Below are 11,123 nucleotides of genomic sequence, written 5' to 3'. Positions count from 1 at the left end.
AGTTTTTCCTAATTTAGTTCCGCTTTCATTTCTTTGATTTTGTTATCTTTTTTTTTTTTTTAAATTGTTATCATCTCAATAAAGTAATTAATTATGAAAATCAATCTATTCGGTTGCAATGCAGCAGATAAATACAACCACCGTCTTATATTTAAATTGGACCTCTATGGTTGTTCCAATTTATTTTTACTTTATTTCAATTAAAAATCAATTTTCTTTTTCTAATAAAAAAATTATATTGTGGACTTGCTTAGTTAGTAGAGTCGAATATTAGTTAGGGTGCCATGTTTAATAAAAAATTGTTTTAAAACTAAACTAAAAATATATAAATTTAATTTTATTAACATTTTACTCTTCTTATTTATTTACAATCAACTTTGAAGAATGTTTTAATTTGTTTTTATAATATAAAACGATAAAAATATTAATAATGTTTAAATTTAAAAGGGAAAATAATAATTTATTTGAGTGATAATAGTTTGAAAAACTAGTATTTTATCAATATAAATATTGAAAATGTTTTAAATTAATTTATTAAGAATGGACAAGTAATTTCTCCTATTTCAGCTTTGTCAGGCTAGAGTAGAGATCAGATTAGGCAATAGGCACATTGTGAAGAGATCAGCTTTGTCTCGCTAGAGTAGAGCGTAGGCAATTATATCATCCTAACACCCCCCAACAAATCCAATCTACCAATCAAATTCTTTTCGTATGCCAGGTAATACAAAATTGCCAAAGGTTGACGCAAGGTAATCTTGATGAACGGCTGAGATGCTGCGATGCGCGAAATCTTATCGTAGTGGACAGCACATGATCTTAGAGTTAATGAGCTGTGGCGGTGGTCCATAGTCGTAACATACACACACGGAGACAACTTTCCAAATATCGGGTACAGCTCAGTTCTTGCTTCCGGCACAAGTGTGGGGAACACATCCGGTATTTGGTTTTTCCTCAAGGGCAAATTAGTCAATTCCCCACCAATAAATTAACCATTCACCTATTTTTCCTATTAATTTCATTTTTTTAAAAATAAAATTAATTAAAAAAAAAACAATTTAAAGGCTTTTTTTTTTAGCCTTTGTAGCGTCTTACCTTTTACGAGAAACTTAGAACCGAATAATTCCACTTCCTCGCCCACTGGCACCACCATCACCACCTCCACCTCCGCCATCGCCTCCGCCTCATCGCCACCAATCTCCATTTTCATTTGTTCGTGCACAATCTCAAACGAAAGATAATCCCTAATTTTTAGATCGTTATTTATACCATACAGCTCTATTTCACTATAATCTAGTGGTGTTTTCACTCCTTAATCCTATCTCATCTGAAAGCTACATTACAAGTGGTGAGATGATTTTCTGTATTGAATAAGCTCAAATTTACTTTAATGGTGTATTTGTTTGGTTAGCGTGAATGTTCCGTTTGTTTGTTCTGATTTTATAACAATCTTTGATGTTGTTTGAACCATTGCTTCTTCTTCCTTTAAAGCTCTGTTTGTTCTTGGTTTTGATTTGGTGATGGAGTATTTTTGTAGTCGCTTAAGCTGCAACAGACAGCTTCAATGGCCGCTTCTTTTGATACGGAGAAGTTTGGATAATCGTCTTTGGGCTTTGGTCTCAGCTTGTCAGTTTTGTTGCTTAATAAAGTGATAGATTGTGATTGAGTATAATTTTAAGATTGAAATTCCAGTTAGTACATTTTTCTTGCTCTCTCTCACTGTGTTGCTTACTGCTCCTTTACCTTAATTTGGATTTTGTTTGGTGGGGAAGAAAATGTTGACTATTCCAGTTTCAATTGGTAAAGGAATTTTCTCTCTCCCTGTCTCTTTCTCTCTCTGTTTTTCTCCCCCAGAATTTTTATACAGCTGCTTAACCTCTGGTTCCATGTTCTCAGTTCACCATTGTGAATTTTCGTTGTCCCATTTTGAGATATTTTCCCATATATTAATCTGATCAGATCTTTGGCTTTCTGCATGTCCATTCGATTTGATAGAGCTTTTGCGAAGGAGATGGTCGTAATTTTTCAACCATAATTCATTGGAGATCTATGACTGAACTTAAGACAGTTTTTCACAGTGTTCTTTTTCTTTCTTTTTTTTTTTTGGGGAGGGGGGTGTCTAGTTTTCGGACTACGATTCATGAAAAAATATTTAACTTGTTGTTTTTAATTATTCCTTTTAAAAATCCCCTATAAATTTGATTTGTTAATACCTTTTAACTGGTTTGATGTGAACGGAATGCCGTACAGCCATAGCACTTTTCAGTAGATTTTTGCTTCTGCTCTATTTGGTTGTTGAGTGGGTTATCTAGAAGGAAAATTTTTAGTTTTAGTTTTAGTGATTTTTTTTTCAATTCCCATGAGCTAAAATAACTGTGGAAGATCGATTCAAGTGGTTGATTGTAATCTTGCGTTTTCATTGTTGTCAAAATAAATATGGCAAGTTGACAACTTTTTCAGAGTTACCTTTAGCTATAATAAAGAGAATTACCAGTTTTAAGCTTTGCTATATCTTGCCAATAAAGACAATGCCATATGTGCTACTCACTAACTGGGTATCAGTTTGATACTACCATTGATGCTACTCAATAACTACTCATCTATCACTCCTTTTGTTTTAAAGCTGATGTGGCTGGACTTGGACTAGTGTAAAGGATACCTACAGGATCCTATGCATCATAATTTAGATGAGTTATATTTGTTAACGGAGACTGTACTTCATATGATTCTCTCGTTAATTTCTTATAAAAACTTTGAAATGATTAATCCTGTTTATTTTTGTTTGAAAGTGAATGGGACTTTAGATTTCTGCTCTCATCAAGTTAATTTTCATGATATTTGTATTAACCAAAGACATACTTCCAAATAAAGAAAAAAATCCATCTATCACTCAGTAAATGGAGTTCATGATTAAATATATAGTTGATAGCAATAAGTACTCTACCTGTTTACCTGTTTACCTTTTTTCCTTTTTTGGTTCCACATTTTCAAAATAGGCTTATAAGTTATGCTTCCTATTTTAATGCTTTGTTTGATATTTGCGTCTATAATTGTACTTGTTATTTGCAAATTTATTCTTTTTGTATTTGTGTAATTTTACTTATTTTTGCATTGCTTTTACAGTCTGCAATGGATCGTCGAAGTTGGCCCTGGAAGAAAAAATCATCTGACAAGGCCGATAAAAATGCTGCAGCAATTGATTCTGCTGGTGGTACTGTGGCTTCAAGCAGATCGCTGATGGATAAGGTATATTAAAGATATCTCTGATATTACTGTCCACTTAGCATTAATGAGTGGGATATGAATCAAAGATTTGGTTCCATAAACATTTCAGGAGAGAAAGCTTCAATTCAACTTTCTTGAAAAAAGAATGTCAAACTGAACACACTTATTTTACCCTATTTGTTTCCTTGCATCCTTGTTCACTTTGGATGACCAGTGGAAAAGAATCTAAGATTTGTGCATACATTCAGGATGGGGGGATTTTAATGACCTGGCTAATTTGTCCTGTCAGGTTGCTACATCAGTTTCTTTGGGACCTCATTGGTTCATTTGACTTGATTTTCTCTTGCGTGAACAGGATAACTACAAAAAACCCAACTATGTACAGATTTCAGTGGAATCATACACCCATCTGACTGGTTTGGAGGAGCAAGTGAAAACATATGAGGATCAAGTGAAAACATATGAGCAACAAGTTCAGACTTTGGAAGATGAAATTAAGGAGCTGAATGAAAAGCTATGTACAGCCAATTCAGAGATGATTACAAAGGAAAACCTTGTGAAACAGCACGCTAAAGTTGCTGAGGAAGCTGTTTCAGGTATGGTGCTCATCTGACCTGTCATATTTACTTGACAGAATAAGACTTTTTGTGAGTTCAGATTTAACTATATAGGTTCTTCATGTGCTTGGCATGAACTGTTCACTTTGGGACTGTTTGCTGCAGGTTGGGAAAAGGCTGAAGCAGAAGCTTTGGCACTGAAAACGCATCTAGAATCAGTTACACTTTCAAAGCTCACTGCTGAAGATCGGGCATCACATTTGGATGGCGCTCTTAAAGAGTGCATGCGGCAGATACGAAACCTGAAGGAGGAACATGAACAGAAATTGCAAGATGTTATTATCTCAAAGACCAGACAATTTGACAAAATTAAGCTCGAGTTTGAAGCAAAAATAGCTAATTTAGACCAAGAACTCCTTCGGTCTGCAGCTGAAAATGCTACTCTTTCGAGGTCACTGCAAGAGCGTTCTAACATGCTAATCAAAATAAGTGAAGAAAAATCACAAGCTGAGGCCGAGATTGAACTTTTGAAGAGCAATATTGAATCATGTGAAAGGGAAATAAATACACTTAAATATGAACTCCACATAGTTTCCAAGGAGCTGGAGATCCGTAATGAGGAAAAGAATATGAGCATGAGATCTGCTGAGGCAGCAAACAAGCAGCACATGGAGGGTGTCAAAAAAATAGCTAAGCTGGAAGCAGAGTGCCAGAGGTTACGCGGTCTTGTGCGGAAGAAGTTGCCTGGTCCTGCTGCACTTGCCCAAATGAAGCTAGAAGTTGAGAATTTAGGCCGAGATTATGGAGATTCTCGACTAAGGAGGTCACCTATTAAGCCTCCTAGTCCGCATCTGTCCGTGCCTGAATTTTCACTTGACAATGCTCATAAATTCCATAAACAGAATGAATTTCTCACGGAGCGTATGTTGGCCATGGAAGAAGATACAAAGATGCTGAAAGAAGCTTTGGCAAAGCGTAATAGCGAACTGCAGGCTTCTAGGAATCTGTGTGCCAAGGCAGAAAGTAGGCTTCAAAGTTTAGAAGCACAACTTCAAGTAAACAATCAACAGAAAGGTTCACCAAAATCTATGATTCAGGTTCCTACTGAAGGTTACCCTGGTCAAAATATGAGTAGTCCACCTAGCTTGATCTCCATGTCTGAAGATGGAAATGATGATGCCCAAAGTTGTGCTGAATCTTGGGCAACATCATTTATCACTGAGCTCTCTCAATTAAAGAAGGAAAAGAGCAGTGAAAAGCCAATTAACACAAAAAATGCTAAGCACTTGGAGCTCATGGATGATTTCCTGGAGATGGAGAGGTTGGCTTGCTTAAATGCAGATGATGCGATGACAATTTCAGATTCTCCAAACAATAAGACATCTGAAATTCAGAATGGTGATCCTTCAATTGATGTCTCTTCAGTCAAGGATACCCTGTCTGAAGGACAGTCTATTGTGAATCCATTAGTGAATTATGTATCTTCAAATATGGATTCTGATTTGGGACCTAATGCAGACCAGTCACCATTGATGAAGCTCCGGTCAAGAATTTCCATGTTACTCGAGTCTACATCTAATGATGCTGATGTGGGAAAAATTTTAGAGGATGTTAAACGTGTTGTGCAGGATGCACATGATGCTTTGTGTCAGCAGTCAGTAAGTTGTGTTTCTGAGCAAGTGAGTACACTTGATGATGCTGCATGCAATGGGCAGACTTGTTCTGAAGATGCCATCTTAACAGGAGAGAAGGAAATCATTTTGCCCCAAGATATTAAGGCAGCCACAGAGCCGGTACACTCAGTGTCAATCAGCCAAGAGTTGGTTACTGCCATTTCTAGTATTCACGATTTTATTTTGTGCCTGGGCCAGGAAGCAATAGCAGTTCATGACACATCCTCTGATGGTGATGGTCTGAGTAAAAAAATTGAGGAATTTTCTGTCACCTTTAATAAAGTGTTAAACGGCGATACAAGTTTGGATGGTTTTGTTTCTGACCTTGCTCGTGTATTAGCAAAAGCCAGTGAGCTTAGATTTAATGTCCTGGGTTATAAAGATCCTGAAGGAGAAATCAATAGTCCTGATTGCATAGATAAGGTTGCCTTACCTGAGAATAAAGTCCTTCAGAGGGATTCTTCAGGAGAAAGATATCAAAATGGTTGTGCCCACATTTCTAGTCCTAACTCTAACCCTGAGGTCCCTGATGATGGAAATTTGGTATCAGGCTATGGGTCAAATACAGCATCGTGCCAAGTCTCACTGGAGGAATATGAAGAATTGAAATCAGAGAAAGACAGCATGACTGCGGATCTTGCTAGGTGCGCTGAAAATCTGGAATTGACAAAATCCCAGTTGCATGAAACCGAGCAGCTTCTAGCTGAAGTTAAATCACAATTGGCTTCCGCACATAAGTTGAATAGCTTGGCTGAGACACAGCTGAAATGTATGGCAGAGTCATACAGATCACTTGAAGCTCATTCAGAGGAGTTGGAAACTGAGGTGAACCTTCTGCAAGGAAAAGTAGAAACCCTGGTGAATGAGCTTCAAGATGAAAAGCGATGTCATTGGGATGCTTTGACCAGATGCAAGGAGCTAGAAGAGCAACTGAAAATGTAAGCTTTGTTCTTTTCTTATCTTCCCCTTTTTGTGGTCGATATTGATACTTTTTCAAGGATAGAAAGGAAAAACAAAACCTTTTACTCTGTCTACATATGCCATCTATCTTTCTGAAATTGATTTGTCTGCCATGTCTAAGGTTAGTGAGGAGCTGGCTTATGGCTCTTTCTGACTTCATGGATATAAAATCAGATTTTGCTGTAATCTGCAGCAAATAATTTTCAGTTGTTTGTAGGATTTGGTAATGGATCCTATCTCTTAATGTTGAGAATTTGACAAGGATCTTCCCTTACTTAGCATTTCCACATTGACTTCTCAAATTAGTAGAATCTTGATCTGTTTTGCCTTGGGTAATTAGGCACTAATGCTAGTTTTTGTTGCTGTGCTTGCAATAGACTGATTTTCAAATGTTTTGAAGTGTTATGTGGAATTTTGTGTTGCTTCAATTTTATTTTAGGGCTAATATTTATAGTTTGTGTCGTCTACAGGAAAGCTTCAGCTACTGAGGTTGACCTCAAGACCAAACAAGTGAGAATCATCCCCTTCATCTTTCCTAAATTTACTTTTTCAATTGTAATGCCAATTTATGATCATCCTTGCAAGTTGGCATGAGAATAATTGCCCATGGATGCTTACGCAGAATAACGATACATGAGCACAAAAATAACTCGACACTCCAAATATGCTACTAATTTTACTGCTATTTTTCATCTCACTTGTATTGCACGCAAAGCAATCTTATGTCCAAGTAAAACGTGAGGATTGAACTTCCAGTTAAATTCTTAAAAATTCTATTGATTTCAATGCTTTTATACTTCTGTATGAGCAGTTAAAATCTCTCTATTGCACTCAGTTTCTTTTTATACCATTTTTTTTTCATGATGATGTATGACAGGCTGACATGTAAATTTTTTATATTATCACAGGAAAGAGAGATAGCATCTGCAGCTGAAAAGCTAGCAGAGTGCCAGGAGACCATATTTCAACTTGGAAAGCAGTTGAAAGCTTTCCGTTCTCAAACAGAACCTATAGGATCTCCACACTACGAGAGGAGTCAAAGAGGCGAAGGATTTGCTGAAGAGGAACCCACCACCAGTGGCATGAACTTGCAGGACTTTGATCAGGCTGAAATGGATAGTACTGTTTCAGCAAACACACACAGAACAGGCGCCGAGTCGCCCATGGATTTGTATAGCCAAGCGTGTAGTCCATCTGATACCGAAGGAAGCTTCTCAAGATCACCAATCAATTCAAAGCATTCAAAACACAGGTCTACAATGTCGACGTCCTCATCTTCCACTGTTGTTCAGACGCTGGAGAAACATCCACGAGGTTTTAGCAGGTTCTTTTCCTCAAAAGGAAAGAATGGCAATTAGGCTTGCAGCTTGCAGGCATAATAAAGTAATAATAATGTCCAAAGCACAAGAAAATGGAGTCATCTACCGCCATTGGTGACTGGAAAGCTTAAATGATGCTTTGAACGCCATGCCATGTAATTTTTGCCTGTATATGTTCCCATGTCCCTTAGGCTATTTTTTTTTATTCTGTAATTTCATTGAAAAGAGACTTGGTTTCTGGACTGTTACAGTATCTGAATATAATCGTTCTACGTGGCAGTTGCAGTTTTATGATTCTTTTCTTGTTTTATTGATTTTAGCCAACTCATTGAGAGATGCTTAGAAGGATATACAGGTGGGTTGTCAAACTGGTCGGATGTGGGTAAGGCTGCTGATTCGGTTTGGACCTGGTTCATTATTAAGATTAGACTGCAGGATTCTCACGATTTTGAGGTTATAAGGATTTGTTTGCTTGGACTAACTTAAGAGAAGTTTAATTTTTCTAGAAGTATGAATTATTAGCTTATTTGGTTGTCAGAAGTTGGTGTCTGTTGCTTCAAGGATAGTAAATTTCCCTCCCAGTCCAAGTAAATTCAAATGCTTGCTTTTTAATTTTTTTTTCATAATAAAGTGTTGATAGATAATAATGTGTGAAAAATTTTATGAGATAATTTTGTATAGATATATATATATTCAAATAAATAAATAAATAAATAAAATTAAATATAATAATTTTATTTGGGAAAATTACTTTTTAGTCTCTGAGATTTAATGTAATTAACACTTCTGTCTCTCTATTTTGGCGAAGAAGAAGAAGAAGCATTTGGGTTTGGGTTTAGTGAGGGTTAATTTTGTCAATTCACGTGTTCCAAACGGTTATTTTGGATGGAAGGACTACGAATTTGGACGGAAGACGAAGAAGAAGAAAAAGAAGAAGAAGAGGCATTTGGGTTTGGGTTTAGTGAGGGTTAATTTTGTCAATTCACATGTCCCAAACGGCTATTTTGGATGGAAGGACTACGAATTTGGACGGAAGGACTACGAATTTGGACAGAAAATAAAGTGAGAGACTTAAGTGTTGGGTCGTCAAAATAGAGGGACAGAAGTGTTAATTACGTTAAACCTCAGGGACTAAAAAATAATTTTTCCTTTTTATTATTATCATAAAAAATTATAATTAAATAATCTCAATTCAAAATTTTAGTTCAATTAAATTAATTTACTGTTATTTAAAGGTCAAATAAACACTCATCTAATATAATATTATTTTTTAATAATAAAAATATTTTTACATAACAATTTTATTTTTATAATTTTAAAAATTATTTATTATATTTTAAAAAAATTTTATGACAATTAAAATACTTTTTTTACTTTTTAAATTATAAAAATAATATTTTATTATTAAAAACATTTTATTATTAAAAAATAATATTATATTATCTTAAGATTAATTTAGCTCTTAACAAAATGTAAGACGCTTAATTAGTCCAAAATTTTGAATTAAACTTATTTGACTATTAAAGAAAAAATATAGAGATTTAATTAGACTTAATTCAAATTGAGTATTTGATTAATATATAATTTTATTTATTAAATTAAATATTAAATTTGAAATATTATACATATATTTAGAGTGGGGATATTTATGTCATTTTTATAGTTACTCTCCATTTACTTCATGTGAGTTTAATATATCAATCAATCACATTTAAATTATACTTTCTAAGAAATAACTTTCTCTGAGTGTACTTCTCACCAAATTAACTTCCTTGAAAATAGGCTATTTTGAATTAAACAAGACTTAAATTTAATCCCCTTTCTTAAAAATGGGCTTTAAGTGAAAAAAATGAGAAAAGTGTTCTTGCTTGTTTTGTAAATAATAATTTATTTACAAAACGAGGATGAGATTTCCGCTTATAGAGAATGGGATTTAAAGCAATATTTGAATGAGTTCTAGCTAAAGAGGAGATATTTTGGAAATAGCGAGCAAAGACTTTTTTAGCTGAAAGAGGAGACTGAGATATCTGCTTCTTCTATTCTCAAGCATCTACCAGGCGACGAAATAATTTTATAAAAGTATTCCAGGATTCAGATAGGATGACATCGGGACCTGTATGGGATGGGTGAGGTTGTTATTGACTATTTCACTATTCTATTTTCGGGGTCGGTTGGATCGTATGAACTAGTTATAGATTATGTGGATGTTAGAGTGTCTCTAGAGGCTAATGAAAGTTTGATTACACTTTTTATGGCAGAGGAGTTTAAGAGAGCTATTTTTCAAATGCATTTTGATAAGGCTCCAGGATCGAATAGTATGAATCATGTATTTTATCAAAACTTTTAGAGTGTGGTATGGGATGCAATAGTGCATAACTGTATGAAATGGCTCAATACGAGTTCATTTCCAGAAGGTCTTAATGATACGGTGGTGGTGCTCATTCCAAAAGTTGATAGTTCGACATCTCTTAAGGATCTTCGGCCAATTTGTCTGTGTAATGTCTTGTACAAGATTATTGCTAAGGCCTTGGCTAATAGGTTAAAAGGTATATTGTTTGATCTTACTGCACCAACCCAGTTGGCTTTTGTACTTAGAAGGCATATTACTGATAATGTGATGTTAGCTTTTGAGATAATTCACCATATGATGCACAAGACCAGAGGCTCTAGAGGAGAGGCAGCATTAAAAGTTTATATTAGCAAAGCTATGATTGTATAGATTGGATTTATCTTTGGCTTATAATAATAAAGATGGATTTTAACATTAAGTGAGTCCAGTGGATGATGATGTGTGTGACTACGGTCTCTTATTTTATGGCTCTTAATGGGGCTAAGTTTGGTCCAATACAATTGGGCTTCACCAAGGGAATCATCTTTCTCTGTATCTGTTTATTATTTGTGCTGAAAGTCTTTCAGCCATGTTTTGATGGGCCGAGATTCGGGGGGCTATTCATGGCAGTTAGATTAGTTGGTAGGCTCTAGGTACTTCACATCTCATTTTTGCTGATGATAGGTCTTTCTTCTTTCAGGCAAAGGAGGAAGAGTGTATTGCTGAAAGGAATATTTTGTCGTACTTATGAGGTAGCTTTGGGACATGCCATTAATTTTCAGAAATCTGGTATCTTTTTTAGTATTGCTCAAAACTTATGTTGATGCTTGTCAAGTGCTTGAGGTGTCTTAGCCCCTTAATCATGGGTGATATCTAGGTCTTCCATCCTTGGTTGAGAAAAACAAGAAATCGATTTTTACATACTTAAAAGAGCGGCTTTGGAAATGGATCGGTAGCTAGAAAGGTCGTCTTTTATTGAGAGCCGGTAAGAAAATTTTGATTAAATCTGTGCACAAGGTATTCCTTCTTATCGTATGAGTGTTTTCACTATTCATATTTCGAC

The 11,123-nt window shown here is 35.3% G+C and overlaps 1 protein-coding gene across 2 annotated transcripts; it reads left to right on the top strand.

The window, feature by feature from the left end:
- The first annotated feature begins 1,077 nt into the window (after positions 1–1,077).
- Positions 1,078–8,022, top strand: LOC110615214 (filament-like plant protein 4). 2 transcript variants are annotated; one of them, XM_021756989.2, is made up of 6 exons: positions 1,078–1,345; positions 3,121–3,243; positions 3,578–3,818; positions 3,945–6,390; positions 6,883–6,922; positions 7,321–8,022. In XM_021756989.2, exons 2-6 carry the CDS (start codon positions 3,127–3,129, stop codon positions 7,768–7,770), a joined length of 3,294 nt encoding a protein of 1,097 aa, XP_021612681.1. In that variant the 5' UTR covers positions 1,078–1,345; positions 3,121–3,126; the 3' UTR covers positions 7,771–8,022. The 2 variants fall into 2 exon arrangements, with proteins under 2 accessions (XP_021612681.1, XP_043812675.1); XM_043956740.1 differs by lacking the exon at positions 1,078–1,345 and adding an exon at positions 1,816–2,011.
- The last annotated feature ends 3,101 nt before the right edge of the window (positions 8,023–11,123 follow it).

The sequence above is a fragment of the Manihot esculenta genome, chromosome 5, assembly GCF_001659605.2.
Source record: "Manihot esculenta cultivar AM560-2 chromosome 5, M.esculenta_v8, whole genome shotgun sequence".
NCBI classification, from domain to species: domain Eukaryota; kingdom Viridiplantae; phylum Streptophyta; class Magnoliopsida; order Malpighiales; family Euphorbiaceae; genus Manihot; species Manihot esculenta.
The sequence above is the reverse complement of the archived record's forward strand: the minus strand, read 5'-3'. Positions and strand labels throughout refer to the sequence as shown.

What these genes read in the sequence shown, in the direction of transcription:
- LOC110615214 (XM_043956740.1), top strand. Translation starts at nt 1,973, where the DNA reads ATGTCCATTCGATTTGATAGAGCTTTTGCGAAGGAGATG. An exon ending in GAGCTTTTGCGAAGGAGATG is followed by an intron (nt 2,012 to 3,120) that starts GTCGTAATTTTT and finishes TTGCTTTTACAG; the next exon opens with TCTGCAATGGATCGTCGAAG. An exon ending in GCAGATCGCTGATGGATAAG is followed by an intron (nt 3,244 to 3,577) that starts GTATATTAAAGA and finishes TTGCGTGAACAG; the next exon opens with GATAACTACAAAAAACCCAA.